The sequence below is a fragment of the Lepidochelys kempii genome, chromosome 2, assembly GCF_965140265.1.
Source record: "Lepidochelys kempii isolate rLepKem1 chromosome 2, rLepKem1.hap2, whole genome shotgun sequence".
NCBI lineage: Eukaryota > Metazoa > Chordata > Testudines > Cheloniidae > Lepidochelys > Lepidochelys kempii.
In genome coordinates, this window is record NC_133257.1 from 68,784,049 (window position 1) to 68,806,793 (window position 22,745).

At 42.6% G+C, this 22,745-nt stretch overlaps 1 protein-coding gene across 2 annotated transcripts in view; it reads left to right on the forward strand.

The window, feature by feature from the left end:
* The window catches only part of LOC140906702 (DGAT1/2-independent enzyme synthesizing storage lipids-like), a 47,088-nt gene that overhangs the window by 10,784 nt on the left and 13,559 nt on the right, over positions 1-22,745 (forward strand). For both annotated transcript variants that reach the window (XM_073331148.1, XM_073331146.1), the window contains 3 exons: positions 9,263-9,427; positions 17,439-17,632; positions 22,262-22,322. In XM_073331148.1, the coding sequence (XP_073187249.1) occupies positions 9,280-9,427; positions 17,439-17,632; positions 22,262-22,322 (403 nt within the window). In that variant the 5' untranslated portion in view covers positions 9,263-9,279. The remainder of the gene's footprint in view (positions 1-9,262; positions 9,428-17,438; positions 17,633-22,261; positions 22,323-22,745) is intronic.

Consider the following 22,745-nt stretch of genomic DNA (forward strand, 5'->3'; position numbering starts at 1 on the left):
AACTAGCAGGATGGATTTGAGTCTTGTATTGGATGTGATGCTGTCCATGTCTTTGGCTCTGACTGTTACTGTTATAAGCAAAAGAGGCCTAAGGACAAATCAGCCACTGTTAGCAGTGCCAGATCCCATGCTTCAGATTTATCAGATCCACCCCATATGACAGAACTGCTATGATTCTAAAATCTAGATTTTCACCTTCAGCTCTGGCAGCTAGGGAGATAGATGGTACCAGATCCAATGCAGGATACAAGTCTAAGTCTTTGGCTTTGGCAACAGTTCCATCAGTTTTGATTCCAGGTCCATCTTTGGTTCCAAAAGATGCAGTGATGGTGATAGCTGAAGTTCACTGTTTAGCTTCTGATTGTTCCTTGGATCCAACTGTGAAACAGAAGGTCTCCAGAAAGAGGCAAGAATCACCGGTCTTGAGATCTGCTTCTTCTTCATCTGAAAGAAAGAAAAGAACAGAGGACATTGTTACTGTTTCCCCAGAATGTGGCTAAGAACTCAGGGCTTCCTTTGGTGCCTCGGACTCTGCTGCTAGAACATTGGCTCCTGCTATGAGGAGACATGCTTGGGTTTGCTGCTCTTCTCTGGCCCTGGATACGAGACTTAAACTAGAGGATCTGTCCTTCAAAGGGGATGATCTCAGAGAAAAGACAGATGAGTTGCTGGAATAGCTAAAGGAGGCAAGATCAACAGCCCATTTTCTGGGCTTGATTTCTTCTGAGACGAGGAGACCTTCTACTCCTTCTTTTCGTTATCCTAGACAATTCTGTCCCAAGTCGTCGTTATCCTATTTTTTGCCTAATATAAGATGTCAGCAGTACCACTAATTGACATCCTTCCAGAGCCAACATTAAAAAAGGTCATTTAAGTCAAGGCCTAAATCTCAGCAACCTGCTGCCTCCATGACATCTTTGTCTTGAAACACTGGGCCTCAGAATTGATGGAACGATTGTTGGAATTATTTTTTAGGCAGCATATTACAACACTAATTTAATCATAAATTTCTTTATTAAATTCAGAGGCCAAATGGTATTGATACAATTGCTCTAAACATGCCTAAAAAGTCTAAATAATAAGCAATTTACTACATCCAAACAGTAACACAACATTTGTAAGCACTTAATCAAGATACTTACAATTGGGCTAAACTCAGGGGTGCTTAGATCCATATTGGTCAGCTTCAACATGGTCAGGCAGGTATTGGCAATGCACCCTTTAAGAATTTACTTTTTTATATCCTTTCACAAACAAGGGATGTCATTGCCAATCACTGACTTAAGCTAAAATCCAGTTTGAGACAGTTCACCCTTATTTCCAGTTTTAATCCAGATAAGATTTACAATTTCCTTTTTCCCCAAAGGCCTTTCTTCCCTATCTCTTCCCCTCCTTCTTCCTGACCAACAGTTTTTCTGTTGCTCCTGGGTTCACATAGGCCCTAATTTCTGAGATAACACTGGTGTGTGGGGTAGGAAGGTCCATGCTGGCTCCTTCTACGACAGATTCTCTCTGTCTTGTTTAAAACCATCTGCAATCACCCCTATTGGTCAGAAGCTTCTTTTTAGAAACTTCCCTTTATTTTATTAGTTATTCTTTGAACCCTACTTCATTCGGTCTGGCCTTCTAACTCATTCTTTTCAAGGCCTTTCTTTTACATGCAAATTACTTCTTTACAAAATATTCCCTTAACCAAACTTAAGATGACTTTAATTTTATATTTATTCTACAATGATTGAGTGTCAAGATCCAACCAGTCAGGACCATTTCCTCCCTCAGTTTAGAGAAAGGCTAGCCCATTTTATAGACACTTGAAGGCAAATTACATTAAGTTTCACAGACTATGCCCTGCCAATTTTTCATGAGGCTATTTTACTTTCAGAGGTGGAAAAATTGCTTCTGATAGGGGGCAGTCAAGGAGGTGCCCAAATACAAGAGAAATCAGGGGTGTTATTCCCAGTATTTTCTGGTTGTCTGGGCCGGGACATGGGCACAAAGCTGGCACTAGGCATAAGCAGAGTAAACAATTTCTTAGGGTCTCAAGCAGCTCAAGGGAACCCCCATTTCCTCTTTATTATTAGAATTAGCTTGTTTCAGTATTATGGGGGGATGCCAAAAATATTCCTGCTTAGGGCCTCCAATGGACTAGCACCGGCAATGCATGGGCGGCCTGTCCTAGGGGTTAGCATTGGGTGCAGGCCAAAGGTCCAGCGACCAGGAGGAAATTAGCAGGAATCAGGCAAGGTTGGAATGCCAAGAGATCAGAACTGAGAAACAAACTGGAGGACAGGGATCAAGAGACAGTTACCAAGACTCAGGCCGAATCAAGATGCCAGGAAGTCAGGATCAGCTGAGAAACCAGAGGGCAGGAAACAGGTGGCAGTTACCAAGAGTCAGGCCAGATCAGGAGGTCAGGATCAGGAGGCAGGAAGAGGTAAATATCAGACCAGCATTCCATGGCAGGGTGAAGCTTAATTGTATGTCCTGTTTCCTTCTCTCCCTCTGAAATAGGGGCTATGGCCCAATCAGGAGCCTTGGAGCTCTCCTCATCAGAGTGTAGGGACGTGGCTTATGCCGCCGTTGGGCTTCATGGACTCCAGCTCCAGCTGTTGTCTGTGAGCTGCTAGGTGGAAGACTGGAGTGAGATAATTCCCAGGACTCCTGGTTTCAATACGCGGGGGGCCTGACACTGGTACAGAAAAAGGATGGGGGATTCTGTCCAATTTTTTATTTAAGGAACCTTAACAAATACATTCAGAAGTTTTGGTTCTGCATGTTAACTTTGGCTTCCATAATTCCTTCACTTTCAGTTATGGATTTGTTGACAGTTCTCCATTTAAAGAACATGTAATTGCATATATTGATTCATCACATTCATCGCAAATACCTTCATTTCATATCCATCAGAGAATGAATTTGCCGATATCTTTTCAAAAGTCACTTTCTAATAAGGAAGAATTTATTTGACATACTTTGGATGTGAGAAAGGCCCTTGCTGATTAGCTAGATAGAACTAAAAGTTTTTGAAAATCATGTATATTATTTGTGTCTTATTCTAAGAATCATATGGGTTTTACGGTTTCTTCTCAGATTATTGCTAGATAAATTAAACAACGTATTGTTGAATGTTACATATTAGCAGAAATTCCTGTACCTACTTCAGTACAATCACATTCCACTAGAGCTGTAGCAACTTCTTTTGGTTGCCATAAGCAGGTCCTTGTTGCTGAAATATGAAGAGCTGCAACCTGGAATTCTGTACACACTTTTACCAAGCATTATGCTCTGGATTTGGTCAGTAGGGCTGATGCTACATTCTGGAGAGTCCTGCTTCAGTCACTGTTCAATGGGGATTCTGTTCATGCCTACAGATTATTATCAGCACTGCTTGTAAATTGAAACCATAAGTGAGAATATAGTAGAAATAAAATAGGTCCGAAAAAGGACACTGCAGATGATAAGCCATGGAAAAGCTTTGTGAAAGATATAGAATCATAGACTTTAAGATCAGAAGGGACCATTATGATCATCTAGTCTGACCTCCTGCACAACACAGGCCACAGAATCTCACCCACCCACTCCTGTTACAAACCCCTAATCTATGTTTGAGCTATTGAAGTTCTCAAATCGTGGTTTAAAGACTTCAAGGTGCAGAGAATCCTCCAGCAAGTGACCTGTGCCTCACACTGCAGAGGAAGGTGAAAAAGCCCCAGGGCCTCTGCAAGTCTGCCCTGGGGGAAAATTCCTTCCCGATGCCAAATATGGCCATCAGCTAAACCCTGAGCATGTGGGCAAGGCTCACCAGCCAGACACCTGGGAAAAAATGCTCTGTAGTAGCTCAGATCCCACCCCATATAACATCCCATCACGGGCCATTGGGCATATTTACTGCTAATAGTCAAAGACCAATTAATTGCCAAAATTAGGCTATCCCATCATACCATCCCTTCCATAAATTTATCAAGCTTAATCTTGAAGCCAGATATGTCTTTTGCCCCCACTGCTCCCCTTGGAAGGCTGTTCCAGAACTTCACTCCTCTGATGGTTAGAAACCTTCATCTAATTTCAAGTCTAAACTTCCTGATGGCCAGTTTATATCCATTTGTTCTTGCATCCACATTGGTACTGAGCTTAAATACTTCCTCTCCCTCCCTGGTATTTATCCCTCTGATATATTTATAGAGTCAATCATATCTCCCCTCAGCCTCTTTTGGTTAGGCTAAACAAGCCAAGATCTCTGAGTCTCCTTTCAGAAAACAGGTTTTCCATTCCTCGGATTATCCTAGTAGCCCTTCTCTGTACCTGTTCCAGTTTGAATTCATCCTTTTTAAACATGGGAGACAAGAACTGCACACAATATTCCAGATGAGGTCTCACCAGTGCCTTGTATAATGGTACTAACACCTCCTTATCTCTACTGGAAATACCTCACCTGATGCATCCCAAGTCTGCATTAGCTTTTTTCATGGCCATCTCACATTGACGACTCATAGTCATCCTGTGATCAACCAATACGCCGAGGTCCTTCTCCTCCTCTGTTACTTCCAAGTTATGCGTCCCCAGTTTGTAACAAAAATTCTTGTTATTAATCCCTAAATGCATGACCTTGCACTTTTCGCTATTAAATTTTATGCTATTACTATTACTCTAGTTTACAAGGTCATCCAGATCTTTCTGTATGATATCTTCCTGTATGATTTTATGAAAGATTAAAATTATTAAGAGTATATAGTTTAGAGAGAAACTATTGAACAGTATAAAGAAGGTAAATCGTGCTTCTAGGTACATTTTCACCACAATACAAGAAGGGAGACACAAATGAAATTAAAAGCAACAAATTTAAAATAGATAAAGAAAAAATATTTTTAAACAATGCATCATGAAACTGGGGAACTAAGTGGCACAGTATTATGAAAGCAAAAAGGATCAGACAGTTATATCTGAATAAGTATATCCACAATTCTATGATGCTGAAAATGTGTTAAGCATATAAACTTGTGTGCTTCAGGACACAAGACAACTTTTAACTGCGTGGTTAGACAAAACCCTTTCTCCAGATATGCTTTTTGGTAATGGCTCATTGTGGAGGTTTGGAGCATCTTCTACTGATCACTGTTAGAAACAGGATACCGAACTAGATAGACCATTGGTGTAGTCCCATATGGCATTTTCTATGTTACCACTTTCCAGCAGCTCCACTCTTGGGATTAAGTTGTGCAAAAGGCTTGTGGAGGCCTTCCAAAATGAATTTCCCACTATGGGTACTGACATAAATGGGGCTTCTTATGTTGACTTCAAAGGCTATTGCATTAGGCCCCATGTGTGCAAAATTATCCTAAGAGTCATAATTTAGGAATAATGATCAGCCTAATGCAGCTATACTTCATGTTGCAGCAAGAAAAATAACTAGGATAGTACTTAATAAACTAAAGGATGTAAAAGAAAATCATTTTAGGTTTAGTTGTAAAAGTAAATTATTGGGGGAAAATTAGCCACTTCAGAGTATAGACAAATATAGTTTCAGGCTTCTAATGTGGAAAATACAATATAACTGTTCAACATAACTAATCAAAAAAGATATAGTAGTGAAAGCTAACAGGGAAACAATACCATAGTTTCTTTCTGATGTGGTAGATTTGATAAGCAATTTCCATGACAGCTCATTTTATTGCAACTGATCAGGATTAGCATCTGAGCCATCAACTGTGTTTCACTCAGTGACTGAAATTTATCATGTTAAACCATGATCTACCAAAAGCATTTTTTCCATCTATCCTTTCTATCTCTGAGTGAAGAAGGCCAGTTTCTAACTTGATGGATTTTCTGTTTACATCACACTTGAATAGGCACAAGTGACCAATGAGATTACTGAATTTTTGAAAGCCAATTGAGACTTTGATATCAAGCCTCTTCTTAGCTCTTTATTCTCACATTGCTTTCCAGCGAGTAGAGTGTGCAAGTGCTGAGCTCTTCCCCAGTGTTCCAGACCTCCTGTAGTGTATTTTCGTAAGGCCTCTCTGCAGTCATGAAAATGGCTGAGAAACAACTGAGAAGGTTTAGAGGAAAACTATGGTCCTTCACATATCTCTGATTGTCACTGATCTCTGAGCTGTCATCCACCAATCTGAAGCTGGAGGAAATAACTCAGCATCTCCAAAGCCAATACTTGTGCTTGTGCATTGTTAGGTCAAGTCGAACAGTTAAAGTTAGTTAATAGGACATGGTATTTTTCAGTTCACTAGGCCTTTCTTTGTACTTCCAGCCCTATAGTCATTCTAATTATGTGGTGATTTTTCTATTGTTTTATTACTGTTCTAGTCTTTGACATATCCTTTCAATGAACACTGGCTTCATGGTTATATTTTGTTTTGGGGGTTTGTTTTTACTCATGATTTCACTTTCAAGTTCTAGATATATTTTTTTCCCCACTTTAGATTTTCCTTGAGTGCAATTTTTTTTTTAATCCCATCCATATGTGTCTCATCTAGGTTTGAATTGTTTTTAGTTTTCCAGATTTGTGTATGCTAAAGCTCTAAAAACTAGCAGACCACTTATTCATTTGAATTGATGCTCAACATTCTGTAGTTTCATTGATTGCTAATAACTATCTGTGATGTTCCCCTCTGGTGTTATCCGGACCGGTGATCTGCTAGGTCACTCCAATCCTTAACTCTGGGAATCAGCCTTACCCTGCTCTGTTGTGAGAACCCCCACTCCTGGGCTGTTCATGCGCAACTTCTAGCATGTGAGCTGCTCCTTGGATTGTGCAATCGAATGACACTAGCCAATATCTCTGGTCCCAGACAACCCTAGGAACCTCCATCTTGCAGTGTCCAGTTATGTCCACTGGACGCTGCAAGCTTATATGAGCTTGACAATTTAACAAAGACATTGATAAGTACCAGGCTTGTTATCTCAAGGGGAGTTTCTGACACACTTCAAACCAAACACACTACTTCAGGTAGAATAAATAAACATTTATTACCTATGAAGATAGATTTTAAGTGATTATAAATCAAAGCATAACAAGTCAGATTTGGTCAAATAAAATAAAAGAAACACTGTCAATGCCTTTACAAACTTAGATGCTTCTCACCACAGGCTGGCTGGTACCAAACCTTCAGCCAGGCTCTTCCCTTTGATCAGCACTTCAGTCACTTGGTGTGATGTCTGTAGATGTAGGTGGAAGGGGGACAGAGAGCGAGAGAGCATGGCAAATGTCTCTCCCTTTTATCCTGTTCTTTCTTCTCCCTTGGCTTTTCCCCCTCCCCCTTCAGAGTCAGGTGAGCATTACCTCATCACAGTCCCATACTGACCAAAGGAAGGGAGGTGACTCACTTGAACAGATCCTTTTGTTGCTGCCTAGACCAGTGTCCTTTGTTCATGTGAGGCTGGGCTAGGTTTGTCTCATACCTTTCCTGATGAGGTGTGAACTGCCTCTCTGTTCTTGGAGAGTTTTTGCCTGGACTTATTTTAAACCATGAGGATACATTTTCAGCCTCATAACAATATAGATGAATTTAAAACCTATAACATTATTGTAACAATTACTATAACAACAACGCTCAGTGCATCATTAACCTTCTGAAGACACCCAACATGACAAACTTTGCATTGGATACCACACAGTCATTTTACAAGGATGAACATGGGAGTGCTGGGTGTTACCCCGAAGTACAGAGCGTCACATTATCCAAGTGTGACATGAACAAAAAACCCATCAAGTTAGAGAATAGCCTGGATCTTTAGTTGAATACTGTGATGGACTGTACTCCTGTATTTACACTATTATAATAATCTTTGCACAAAGTATGCCTTGTGAGGTATCATTTGAAAACTCATAATTTGCTGGTCATTATTGTCCTGGTAAAATATGTGTGGTGATATTGTATGTGAAGCTATAAGATTCCACTGTACGATGATACTAAAACATGTTCCAAGTCTGAGGAGTGGTAAAACCAGTTCCTCAGAACAAAGGTCAAGCTAACGCATCAGCCAGGTATAAACAAGGTCAATGGGCCATTACCGGCTAAGTGGCTATTCATTGGCAGTCAAAAGGGCATGGACAGAAAATTTACAGTTTAGCAAAGGAATAGCATGGGGTTCCTGTCTATGCAGTTTGCCTGCCAAAATGCTCCCAGGTAAAAATGCTTCTCAAATGGAGGACAGGACTATAAAAAAGAAGGGGGCATACACCCCACAGGAGCCCACCCAACCTCCTCTCTCACCCACTCTGTCCATCAATTCACTGCATCAGAAGGAACAAAGGAAGCAGCCATTACACAGAAAAAGGGGTCCTAGCCTTAGGAGTTTGGTCAGTAAGACTGTTAAGAACATGTGGTAACTTTGCTTTGAATTTAACAAAGTTTGTTAAATTAGGAACTATTTGCATTTTGTTTTTCTTCTAACCATTTCTGACTGTTATGCCTTATTCCTTATATTCACTTAAAATCTATCTCTTTGTAGTTAATAAACTTGTTTTATTGTTTTATCTTAACTAGTGTGTTTGAATTGAAGTGTTTGGGAAACTCCACTTGAGAGAACAAGATTTGTGCATATCATTTCTGTTAATAGAATGATGGACTTTCTATAAACCTGTATAGCCCAGAGAAGGGTTGGGCAGTAGAAGACATAAATTTCTGGGGAAAATCTGGGACTGGAAGTATGCTGGCGTCACCCTGCAGTTTAATTCAGGCTGGCAAAAGCCTAGGTGTGACTGGGAGACTGCAAGTGCACACATACATCGCTGGGAGTGACTTACATGCTAGAGACTGTGAGCAGTCCTGATGGGAAGCTACAGCAGCAAAACAGTGTAAAGGAGGCTTGAGGGCAGGTGTAGCGCAGCTATTCACCACTCTAGATTGTACTCTGGGTATGTCACAAATGCCATTTACAAGTAAGAATTTTTTTCCTTGATTTCTGACTCCTTTTAAATCAAGGTCACAATTACAAAAATAAGAACAATGACTCAAAACTGCACCCATACATTAGGCCTCTGTGGGCTGACATATGGTTCAGTGATGCAGGAAATCAAGAATAGGGTTGCCATTTTCTCACTACATTTTGACTATCAAGTGAAATGTTTGACTATCAGATCCAAGAGTTAATTGTTATGCTAAAACTTACTCCTAGTGCAGTTTCCCCACATATCATCAAGAGTTTCCACAGCTCTAGTAAGGAGTTGTTGTTTTTTTTTTTTTAAATTAAAGCTTGACTGGTATAAAGTTGGTATTGAAACTATTGTACTTTGTACTCTTGACAGGTTATGAGCTTCATGGTATGGAAAAAATTCCGGAAGGACCAGGGCTTATAGTTTATTACCATGGAGCCATTCCTGTAGACTACGGCTACTTTATCTGTAATCTTTATATACAGACGGGAAGACTCTGTTACTCAGCAGTTGATCGCTTCTTTGCTAAGTTACCAGGTAAAGTATTTTTATTATAAATGAGAGAGTTAGTAATATTTTGAATTCAGAGATTCTAATTCATGCCATGTTACAGATAAATACATTGTTACAAATATTAAGACTTAAACAAAATGCTTTCCAGGTATGCACTACAGAAAATAGTATAATTTCAAGCATTTGAGAAACTCTGTGGTCTTTAGAATTTCATTATAGCTAAAGGTTTCTAGATTTCAAAAAACTTTGCATGTAGCTTTAACATAAAAATGAAATATGTTCTTTCTGTTCTCTTATTATTGGTATGATTGACTGTTATAAATTGGAAGAATGCATCATGTAACTAGTTTTATTATTAGCTCTTTTAGAGCCAATCCTAAAATATAAACTATTCTCACAAACTTATTTTCTCAGTGTGGTAAATTGCTGCATTATTCTTAAATAAAAATCCTATGAAGCATCCAATTCTCGTTAAGATTGTCATTAGGATCCAGTAACTTGCGTTGCACAAGCACATTTGGACTTGGAAGGCAAAATCTATCCTTGATGTAATTCTGTTGAAGTTAATGAAGTTGTACCAAGGGTGAATTTTGCCTATAGTCTTCCAGGATGTTTTCTTAATAATTTTGTTTTCCTGTCTTCTTCCAATGGATGTTCTGAAAATGAAGACTGGTTACTTATAACTGAGATTCTTCAAGATGGACTCTGCATATTCACAGTCATGGGATGTGTGATAAATAGGGTAATTTCCTGAAATATCCTAGATGAACTTTACTGAATTAAGTTTTAAAATCTGTGGACTCTATTGTATTAAATGAATTGTTTATGTATCCTCGCTGGGCAGGGATTGCATGTATTTCCATGGTAAGCGTAAATATAGCTCCCCCCAGAACTAAGAAAAATATGGAGTGATTAGTCAAAGTCACACAGGTTCCAAAATCTCTAGAGAAGCACCACCCGCAGGAGAGATTTGCCTAAACTAGTTCAAACTGGATTCTTCAGGGACCAAGAGACAAAGAAAGGGTTTTTGGTTAAATAGTCTGGTGGTAAACTGACTCAGGGCCTTCTTTCTGATCCAGCAGACGGACAGGATCTGTGGTCCACGGAAGGTCCCAATCCTTAGGGAAGGGTTGGAAGGACTTTGGCCTACTTAGGCCCCAAAAGACTGGGTTTCTGTTCTGAGCAAAGGGTGTTATGAACTTGAAACCATAGGGAAACTCCTGTGTGCGGTTTGAAGGACTGCTCCTTGCAGAGCCCTTATTGGATTTGGAGTGATGTCCAGTAAGCTTATTAGCACGTATGTAGGTCTTTTTCTGTTTTTAATGTGTTTTTTCTGTATTGCTTTTATGTTAAGACTAAAACAAGCTTGTTTAAAAAGGGATGTTTGGTAGATTAATAGTGGTAATTATGTAAGCGGGGAAATAGTCCCGCTATTGTGGGGAACTTTCCTGGCTTCTGCACTATCCCAGTGAAGTGGGCTAGCGAAAGGATCTGAGTCTTCGCTCCCACTTCCTTTACCCAGAGGCCTCCCTGCCCTTGAAGACTCCCCTTCCGCTCTCCTGTCTGGCAGAGTCCTCGTAACCCCAACAAGGCTGGGCCCAGGATTCCTAGGGGGCTCAACCCCCAACCCTGCTGTCGTCACAGGGGCTAGGGTGTCCCCACTCCAGGTTACTCTCTCTGCACTGGGCACTTCTCTGACCCACTGACCATTACATACAAGTTAAAAGAAAAGGAGTACTTGTGGCACCTTGAAGTGAGCTGTAGCTCACGAAAGCTTATGCTCAAATAAATTGGTTAGTCTCTAAGGTGCCACAAGTACTCCTTTTCTTTTTGCGAATACAGACTAACACGGCTGTTACTCTGATACAAGTTAAAGCAAATGCAAGTTATTTAATCAACAATTAATTTTAAAAAGAATAAGAAAAAATGGGAAAGGTTAAAGGAAACACATCAACCCGCTCTGTGGCAGGGAACATCACAAACAGTGTCTCTGGAATGTCAGGGCAGTTCACAGTCTGTTCCTTGTAAGTCCCAGGCCTCCTTCTCAGGCCCTGGCTGTGCTGTACGGATGCTGTGGGTTGGACACTTGCTCTGGTGGTGGCCACACGCTCTCAGGCTCTAAGTGGTAGGACTCTTCTTCCCAGTGTTGCCCCCACTCTGTCGGGGTTACGATCCAAGCCTGGCCTGCAGAGCCTCTTGGCTGATGCGTCTCCCTGTGCTGGGCCTGCTGCCCAGGGTCCCCCTCGCTCTCCCCAGCTGCTCACTGCACCCAGCTCCGGACTGCTCCAGCCCCAGCTCCACCACTCTGTCTCTGCCTTGCTGCTGCTGCTCTGCCTCCAGCTCCCTGGGCTGCTTCTTTGGCCCCTCTGGCTCTGGTTGCTGCAGCTCTGCTCCCAGGACAGGTCTGCTCTGCTGGCTGCTTCTGTGACTCTGCTCCCAGCACTGACCTGCTTCCTGGGCTGCTTTTCTGGCCCCTCTGGCTCTGGTTGCTGCAGCTCTCCTCCCAGGACAAGTCTGCTCTCTCTGGGCTGTGCCTCTGGCTTTGGGGCTGCAGCTCTGCTCCCAACCCAGGGTCTGCTCTCTCTGGGCTGCTTTTCTGGTCCCTCTGTATCTGGCACAGCTCTGCTCCCCAGCTTAGCTTGAGCCCCTGCTTTCTCCTTAGCTTGGCCCCACTCTGTCTGACCCAGGCAAATCCAGCTAACACTGAGGATGGGACCCCCTGGCCTCCTGACTCTCTGATTAGCCTGCCCACCCTGTCATTCATGCTGACTTGGAGCATTGGCCTCTCCCCATTGTTCCTGGGGACTATCAGTCTCTGGGTCCTGGTTTCCCATAGACCCTTCCCCTTTTTGTACTGGGAGCTAGCCAACCAAAACACCCCCACTGAATGTTAGTAAGGGGGCAACAGTCCCCTTACAATTACACTGTTAACCATCTCTGAAGAGAAGGCAAAACAAGCTGCTTAGGCTGCCTGTGTTTTGTCAGGGGTGATTACAGTAAAGACAAGGAAGGGTTCAGCCTGGAAATAACCTGATCAGAAAGGAGAGAGATGCATGTCTCCACCCAGTGGCTCAATCCAAGGGCAATGGCTGGGGAGCCGGAAGCTTGAGAGTGGGTGCACTTGCTGGACCACTGAGGGGATATACAGGTGCCCTGAACTGTGACATATATGATGGCAGTGTGTGTGTGGGATCTGTATCAGTGTGCATAAGTTTCCATAGCAGTGGAAGTAGGTACCCTAGAAAGGAGAAGTACAGAGAAAAGTCTCAATCTTTTCAGGAAGGTCTTTGTGAAAAGAGGCAGGGGAAGATGATGATGAATTATGAACCGCTGAAGAGACATCGGCTGGTTGAGCTGTGCACAGAAAGGCAGCTCAGCATTGAGGACCTGATAAAAACACAGTTATTAGGTTTGCTGTATTCTAATGAACGGAAGAGGAATAATGGTTCAGGTCTGCAGGGAACATCCAGGCCACTGGCAGAGGGTACAGCTGGCAGGGTAAACCTTGGAGCCAGCTCTTGGAGGGAAGCAGGTAAGAGACTGGCAGAGGTACTACCTCTTTTCTATGCAGTCTGGGAGCATCACTGCAACTGGGATCGGAGACGGATCTACAAATAGATCAGGAGAATCTGCAGCTGGACAGGGAGAAACTGCATTTGGAAATGCAGCAGCTAGCAGCCCAGGAGCAAGAGAGAGAAGACCAGGAGAAACAGCAAAAGTGCAAGAGAGAAGAAAAGGAATAGTACCAGCATGAGGAGAGAGAGAAAGACAAACAGCTTCCAAGTCCTTATCCAGTAGGAAGAACTAGTCCTCAGGTACTTGTCTTGGTGGGTGGTATAGACTCCAAATTACTTCCTCATTTTAGGGAGGGGGGTGACATAGATGTGTTTCTAAATGCTTTGGAAAGGGATTGTGAATTAATAGGTCTTAAAATGTAATTGTTAACAGGGATTGTCATTGAGTGGGTGTATTTCTAGTGGGGTCCCACAGGGATCGGATCTTGGTCCTATACTATTTAACATGTTTATCAGTGACCTGGAAGAAAACATAAAATCGTCTGTGATAAAGTTTGCAGATGACACAAATTGTGGGAGTGGTAAATAATGAAGAGGACAGGTCACTGACTGAGAGCAATGAGGACCACTTCATAAACTGGGCAGAAGCAAACAATATGTGTTTTAATATGGGTAAATGTATACTTCTAGGAACAAAGAACATAGGCTGTACTGACAGGATGGGAGATTCCATCCTGGGAAGCAGTGACTCTGAAAAAGATTTGGGGGTCATGGTGGATAATCTTCTGAACATGACCTCCCAGAGTGATGCTCTGGCCGAAAGGACTAATGCGATTCTTGGGTGAATAAACAGGGGAATGTCGAGTAGGAGTAGAGAGGCTATTTTATCTCTGTATTTGGCACTGCTGTGACTGCTGGTGGAGTACTGTGTCCAATTCTGGTGCTCACAATTCAAGAAGGATGTTGATAAATTGGAGAGTGTTCAGAGAAGAGCCACAAGAATGATTAAAGGATTAGACAACATGCCTTATAGTGAGAGACTCATAGCTCAATCTGTTTAACTTAACAAAGAGAAGGTTAAGAGGTAACTTGATTATAGTCAATAAAAGTACCTAGATGGGGAACAAATGTTTAATAATGGGCTTTTTAGTCTAGCAGAGAGGGGTATAATACAATCCAATAGCTGGAAGATGAACCTAGACAAATTCACACTGGAGATAAGGTGTAAATTTTTAACAATGAAGATAATTAACCATTAAAGCAATTTACCAAGTGTTGCAATGGAGTTTCCATCACTGAGAATTTTCATATCAAGATTGGGTGTTTTTCTATAATATATGCTCTAGGAATTATTTTCGGGAAGTTTAGTGGTCTGTGACAGCTCGTGATGCCCCCAATATAATAACGTTGCGACCCCCCCAGGGGTCCCGACCCCCAGTTTGAGAGCCTCTGCTCTAGCAATTATTTTGGGGAAGTTAAGTGGTCTGTGTTTGGTGGCCTGGATCTGAATGTCTTGTATCCGAATATGTTCCTCCTCTTCAGACAAAATGTTTGCTGTCACAGAAGGCAATTGAGGGTGATAATTACCTTCCATAGTCAGATCTGAGAACCTCCGATTCAGAAAAGGTAGTTGTAGTGACAGGGGCATGGCCTCCCTCTGAGACTGATGGGAATGAACCACTCTCCATCCCATGGTGGGAAGAGCTAGGTAAGCCATACCCACCCCGCAGGAAGCAGAGGGGCAGTACAGAAAGTTTAAAAGGCAGGTCCTGCAGCTCAGTTGCATGAGAGCTGGAAAAGGAAGCAGACGTTGCTTGCCTGCTGCCAAGCCCTGTGCCTGAGATGGAGCTCTGCTGTGCTGAGGACCCAGAGGACGTACCAGGACTACTGACAGACCAGGACCTGGTGGAGCTACTGGGACTGCCATTGGCTGTGTACCCAGGAGAGATAAAGGAATCCCAGGAGATAGAGGTACACGCCAAAGGGGTAGTAGGAAGTAGCAGAGGGACACCAGATGATAGTCCAGTTTTGTTGACAGAATTCAGGTCAGTGTGTTTTGGACGGATCCCTGCTGAACCAGTGGCAGAACCAACCGCCACTGTTAGGACACTGGCTTAGGACCTCGTGGAGTAGGGTGGGCCCAGGACCCCCTACCCATGCAGCTGCCTCACCCTGGGGTGGCCGCCTACCCACTTTGGGCCAAGAGGGCAGTGTTTTCTCACTATCCTCCTGAGCCTGAGGGTAGGCAACAGACTACTTAGTGCTCTGCCCTGCCCAGAGGGCCAGAATCCTGAGACTGCTTTTTGCTCTGTCCCGTCCCAATGGCTAAAGCCCTGATACTATTAATTCCCCAATGAGTCTTGCCTTTATAGATATGTGGTAGTGTGGGGCACGTGGCATCCCTCCAAGACTGATGGGGACAGATGGCCACAGACCCCTACAGTAGTTATAGACATCCTTTATGTGGTCTCTTGAGTTACAGGTAATATAGAGCCAAGCAATAGGGCTCACTCAGTCAATGCCATTCTGGCCAGGATTCAGTCATTGGATCTGATTAATACCCTTGACCATAATGCCAAAAGGATTTAGGGTTCTGATATTTCTTGTTACGATCAGGCAGTCGAGAAGGGGATGGAGGTTTCTGCTGATCTGCCTCTGATAGCTGTTCCGATCTTGTATCCAATGGTGAGCATAGAGGTGACTGTGGTGGACCTAGTAGAACTGATCATAGAGATAATACATTCAGAGACCTGAAGGGTGTCTTGAGGGGCAGAACCAGTGGTGAAAATAGCTGTTCCTCTCTTCTCTTCTTATCCTCTGGAGGTAAAGAAGGGAGCATTGGAGAAGAGATCCTCTTATTTGCTGTTTATCTTTTGCTGGATCCAAGAGTGATGAGGACTCAAGCAAGATGGATGTAAGCCATTACTGTGGGATAATGAGTAGGGGGGTGGATTCAGAATGTTGCACAAGAGCAGTTCTCATTGGCTGTGGTTGCGCTCCCTAAATCGCAGGTTTAAGAGTCAGTTCCAAAGTATTGGGAATCTGGTTATGCACTGTTCCTGAATGGTCTCATATATGTGTCTTAGCTCTGTTCACAGAACTTCTGTGTGCCATAATCTTATTGAGATTTGTAAGCCCTGGATCTGATAAAGTTCTCATTCTCGGAATGGTTCTGCAGCAGAGGCCATTTCCAAAGAACATTTCTCTCATCTTGATTCAGATCCACAGACTTGGAGAACTTCTTAGCCACATTCTTCCCTTTTTTTTGAAGGTAGCACAGCAGAGGCTGCTGGAGTTGAAGGTACCATCAGAATGGATGGAAGTCCATAAGGTTTCTATTTATCCTGACCCAAAGGACCTAGAACTGAGGATGGTCTCTGCTTATCCCCTGTATCTGATGTCTCTTCAGCTTCTGTGTTAGCTGGCTCTCCTTCTTAGCTCTTGGAGTAAACATGACACAGATTGAGCACTTTGATGAAGGGCATCCCTTCCCAAAGGAAGCAAGGCATCCAGTGTGCAATTGATGTGGAAAACACCTCCAGACAGGAGACATGTTTGAATCTAGGTTTCCTCTTCAGAGCCACCATTTGAATTCTTCATTAAAATTCTTACTTAAAACTAAACTGTCCTAACTGACTACACTATAAATTAACTCCTATCCTTAGCTCCACCTGAAGAACTATGTGAGGGGTTTTAGTATCTGTATCAAATGTCCGGAGAGTCTGTTGTTGCATGTGTTGAAAGGAACTGAGGTGGCTGTGGCTCACCATGCCCCTTTTATAGCCTGGCCCCTAGACTGTTCAGGAACCAGGGAAAGGAAGGGTAGGAAGGGATAATGTGAGCTCTCCAATGGGCACTGTTAGGGGGCTTATTCCTTCACCCACTTACTTCCCTGGTCCTTCTTGCATGAACAGAGAGCAACAATACCCGAAGTCCAAAGGTGCAAACAATTCAATGTTTATTGGGGTGAACTTCCAGCAAGCATGATTCCAGTTTCCTTCCTTAGTATCCTCCTTCCCAGCTCTGACACCACAGAGCCTTACACCTGTGTCCCTGTTCCCATTCCTGCCCTTAGCCAAACATGATTCCAATTTCCCCGGCCCCATTTCCTGTTCCCATTTCCCTCACCCGCATGCCCACGCCCACCCCCACCAAAGCAACAATCTGATCCCCCAGAGCCATCCCGAGGCTCAGTGTTCCCATCAGGCACTGCTAGTTATTAAGGCTGGAACTCTGCCACACTTGGAAAGTGCAAGTACATTTCCATTCTACTGTGGGTTGAAGCTGTAACCCCTAATTATATCTGAGTATTTATACCGGATTTATTACTGATGACTATGACATCTCCAGTTTGATCAGATATGTAATATGTAGACACACTTAAAATTGCTGAAGGGGTGGGTGGGCGTGTGTGTGTTGGAGAGTTTTTGACTGGGTTTTATTCTGAATATGTGTAAGTAATAATTATGTAATGAGGTCTAATATACCATATTGATCTCTACTGATTATGTTTATTGCAGGAATACAACTGCTTTTTAACCTGTTACCTGCAGTGCATAGTGGAAGAAATGAAAGTGTTGAAATTCTGAAGAAAGGCAACTTATTGGGTGTCTCACCAGGTGGAAGTCGAGAAGCATTCTTTAGTGATGAAAACTACAACCTCCTGTGGGGTAATCGCAAAGGCTTTGCTCAAGTGGCCATAGATGCAAAAGTGGTGAGTGGTTTCTTGTGCGTGTATATAAATATGTTTAACTCACTGATCATTGTGTGTTACATGCCCATCTCTGTGCCCAAGCCATGAAGAATGTGAGTCTATTACAGCTGCTAGCTACAGAGACTAGCTCTTTAATTGAAGCTTTCAATACTCATGCTTTTCGCTCTAGAAGGAGGCCAGTGGCAGGCCAGGGGGTGAGGAGGCAGGTGCCGGGCCGGGGGTTGAGGAGGCAAGTGGTGGGCGCAGGAGTGCGGAGGGACGCAGCGCGCCAGCAGCAGGTGAGGAGGTTTCACAGTGGTCGGGGGCGGGGGGTGTCTGGCAGTGGTTGGGGGAGTGAGGAGGGACGCAGCGAGCCAGCAGCAGGTGAGGAGGTTTCACAGTGGTCGGGGGCAGGGGGTGTCTGGCAGTGGTCGGGGGAGTGAGGAGGGATGCAGCGAGCCAGCAGCAGGTGAGGAGGTTTCACAGTGGTCGGGGGTGGGGGGTCTGGCAGTGGGTGGGAGAGTGAGGAGGGACGCAGTGAGCCAGCAGCAGGTGAGGAGGTTTCACAGTGGTCAGGAAGGGTGTGTGTCTGGCGGTGGGTGGTAGTTGAGGAGGGATGTGGTGAGCGACAGGTGGGAGGGTGAGGAGGGACGGTGCAAGCGGCAGCAGGGGGGCCGGGCCTGGGGTCGAATAGCAGTGGGGCCTGGGGTGGAATGGGGGTGGAGTGTAGGCGTGGGTGAAGGTGGAAGAGGCAGGATAGACAGGTAGCGTTCCCCAGGAGAAGCTTCAGCCGCCACCAATGATTTTGCTGTGGTGTTAGGAATACCTTTACAAGACCCAAATAAGAGCTCTGTGTGGCTCAAAAGCTTGTCTCTCTCACCAACAGAAGTTGGTCCAATAAAAGATATTACCTCACCCTCCTTGTCTCCCCAATGGAATAAAACAGTTTGTTAATCTTCCCTTAGGTCTGGTCTACACTACTGACTTACATTAGTATAACTGTGTTGCTCAGGGGTGTGGAAAAATCCATCCTAACTCCCAGTGTAGACAGCGCTTTGTCAGTAGGAGAGCCTCTCCTGTAGACATAGCTACTGCCTCTTGGGCAGGTAGATTAATTACGCTGTCTCCCATTGGCATAGACTGTCTTCATTAAAGTGCTACCGTGGTGCAGCTGGCTTCACCAATGCAGCATTTTAATTGTTGACTTGCCTTTAGATCCTTACCCATGTGTAGTTTGTGATAGGGGTCTATAATTGGGTCCTTGAACTAAAGATAGCTTAACTATTTTTAAAAAGAAGTAGAGAAATATGAAAAAGAATATGCAAAAGCTATCACGAAACTGCAATTAATGATGTTATGGTTCAAGCTACATTCTAGAGAGAGATTATAATTTTACTCAAATAGTCTGTATTCATGCTCCAGAACAGAGTTTATGTATACAAACCATAAGAGCAAGTGTGTGCATTCTGTGTATAAAAATATGATGAATAAAGTTGGTATTGACAATATTATTGTATCAAAACATGCCCTTATGTGGGCTGTTGTAGAAGCAGTACAGATCTCCAATTTTGAGAATACTTGTTTTTCTATCTCAAAAATTTAAAGGGTTAGTACTAACAAATTTTTTAGTGGAAGGGACTAAAAAATAATTTCTTAAAGGGCCCATTTTTAATTATTTTCTCATTTTATAAATGATCAGATTGGGTTTTCTGAGTTTTCAAGTCAATCTTTAGTCACAGTTACATGCTGTAAATTTGGGAGTTCTTCCTACAAATCAAACAGGTTGAATCCTTGCTTTAAGTGCAAAACTGAGCAGATGTCCTAGTGTCTGTGTCTCCATAACATAGATTCTATTATGCCCCTACAGGACTGTTGTCCCTAAAATTACTGCCACATAAGTAGTGCAGTGTGGAAGGAGACTTCAAAAATATAATTTGGCATTATCTGAAAATACAGAATTATTGACAGAAAATTGTAAATGATACCAAAAACATTAATGGACCGAGAAAGGTAAGTTCTCCCTGCAGGAGGCAGTTTAAGGAATAAACAGTAACAACCTAAACGCAAAATCTCAAAACCTTTCTTAAAAATTTTGGCCCAGATCTTGGGCTGTATCTGATCTTTGCTCAGTGGATCTCAACATGGGAGGTGCAAAGGTAGATTTGTCACCTTTGCACTCTCCTGATCCTGGGGCTACAGGGCCTCGGTGTTGGTGAAGTTTTGAGGATACTCTATTTTAAGTAGGCTGCCCTTGGCCTCAAGGGACCAAAATGGCAACCATGGATCTCCAGGGTGTAGACACCCCCTGGTCATGCTTCCTTTTCCCCAGCTACTTCCCCCCTGCCCCCAGCGCCCCCATGCTGGGGGTTGGAGAAGAAGGTGTAATGAGAGCTAACTGTTGCAAAACAGGATTGGGCCTGTTCTTTCTAGCAGGCAAATATACTATAGTAAGAACGTGGAAGTCGTGAGTCTCCCCACACCTTGTAGTGACTGGTTATGCAGTCCAGTTATGTGATGGAAATGGAGATCGGACTTCTAACTTTAAATTTTTGAAAAGATTGTAGATTCCCTTCCCAAAAGAGCAAAGGGGACAGAGTGACTAAATTAGTCCAATTTCCAGTTTAAATAAATTCAATATTATATCAGTGGAGTAGAATGAAGAATTCTTTGGGTGCATAGTTGTACAATAGTAGGTTGTCACAAGGTGCCTCTTCAGCTACCCAGTGGGCAGTGCTGCCCAGCCCGTTTTCATGGTCTCTGTCAGAAACTCACTCATGCTGTTTCCCTTTCACCATGTGTACATTTATTGTTCAGTTCCCAAGCAAAACAGAACATGACACAAGTATACAGCAGGAGGAGACTAACACACAGCCTTCTCTTATCCCCACAGTCACCCTCTGAGCTCCCAGGCTTCCTGTTCCTCCCAGTTACTGAGCCAGTTGTCTCATCAGCCCAACAGTTAGCACCTGGGTGTCATTAATCCTCCCACCAGAAACGGGTTATTTGCTTCCAGTTAAGTCAGCAGCCTTCTCTGTGCTGCAGAAACCTCTGTGGTCAGGGTGCTTCAGTAGCTTTTTGTCACATAGGTGTTACAGTATTCAGCAAATGGTATTCTGGCTTATATTTTTTACTGCAGCTTTGTTTGACTAATGAAGAGTAGAGATGTTATGACAGAAGAAAGGCGAAGAGCAAGATTAATGCACAAATTCAATCTGTCTTGGAAATATGAAATGTGGTCCAGGGAACATCATCCTTCCCCTCTGTTTATTAGTCAAATTTCTATAAAGCTGTATAGATATGACTTGAAAGAGATACATTTTAAAGAAATAAAAGCAGAAGAAAAGGAGAAGTCATCTTAGCTGTCTCCACTATGGGCTGCTGCTTCAGAAGAGGAGGAGAGGAAATGGGAGCTGCCTTTTGGGACCAGAACTACCAGCAGGAGAGGACCTGGAAGCTGATAAATAGGAGTCCAGCCATCAGTGGTAGAACAGAGCCAAGCAATATTTGCAGGAGAGAGGGTGACAAGATGTTCCACAGTGTGAGAAAAGAAGGTGACCTAATGGCAGAAAAGCCTAATCAGGATAAGCGAGAGATTTGGAACAGATGGCATGATGATGAGATTAAATGAAAAGTTCAGATAGTGTGACTTTAAAAAAATTAAATAGTTTAAATATAACTAATTTCCTGATGTTACTTTTCCCTCTGAACAGTTGTTGTAGGGATGTTGCACAAGAAATACACTCTCTGTTAAGATGTGGTCTACACTATAAAAAAATGTAAGAACCCTGCTCTAATTCATATCTCTGATAAACCTCTTGGCATGAGAACTAAAGGGGAAGAAAATTCTGTGCCACGCCATGTACATGGTTGGCACTCGATCTATAATATCAATAATGAAGACACTGTCACAACGTAAGGTTTAGGAAGAACCTCTACTGTGACTTGATGTGACCTATACTAGCTCAATATGTGCTTCAGAGAGACGATGATCTGTATCATATTTGAAGGAAAATAATTTTCTGAGAAATTACAGCTTCTTAAAGCTATTTAGTATTAAAGGCATAAGAAAGGAAACATTCAGTTATGCATGATCATCCTTTCTTGTCCTCTGCCCCAACATTTGCAGGCGTTTCATAGTAAAAGTGGGATTCTTAAATTGCATAGTCTGTTTTCTATAGGACTTTTGCAAGATTTTGTTACCAAAATAATACGTGTGGATAATTTTTTTGACTAACTCACTAGTACTCTGACTTCTTAGGCACTGAAAAAAATTGCTGAACAAACTCATGAAACTGATAATTCTGATATCTGTGGAAATATTTTTTCTGCTTCTAAATGTGATCCTGTCAGTGTTGTTTTGGTGTTCATCGTGATAACAGCAACATGTGACAGAGGTTCTAAGAGATCTCAGAAAATTGAGCCTCACCTGGTACATAACTAGCTGTAGGTTTTCCTGACAAACATGCAGCTCCTTTGGAGTTTCTAGTCATGATAACTTGTCAGTCCCATTTTTATTTAATGGGATGGTAAAGTGGACTATAACCATGTAATATAGATGCAGAAGGTCTCTCTACAGAGATGATGAAATATTTAAAACAAAAACGGAGGCTGAACTTAAAGTCTTTCCACTTCTTTTTCCTCATTTCTTAGCCCATCATCCCTTTGTTCACACAGAATATTCGGGAAGGATATAGGATGTTTGGAAAAATAGGTAAGATTTACTTCATATGCATCTTTTCAAATTCTTGGAGTTTTTCTTTTATTTATCTTTTCAAAATCAACTGTTTCTGGGAAATACTAGTCTTGTGAATTTCTTTCGACTCTGTTGTTCTCTTTTAACTCTAGTAACTGTTTCTTTGTCATGTAAACCAAAGTGCACATGGGTTATCTAATCTAAATATGCATTTATTGAACTAAGCATTAATTGTTCTGTACATGGTGAGCCATTTAACCTGATATTGAATATGCAAGAGGTAACATAAGAGTAGATAATTATTTTCAAGATTATGTGTGCTGCATATTGTTTGACCTACTTCATGTAGCCTTTTATCAAACACCCATATCATTTAAAATTTGTTTGTTGCAATCCAGACACCATTGTGATTCAGGGACTCTGCTGACTTCTAAAGGTTCT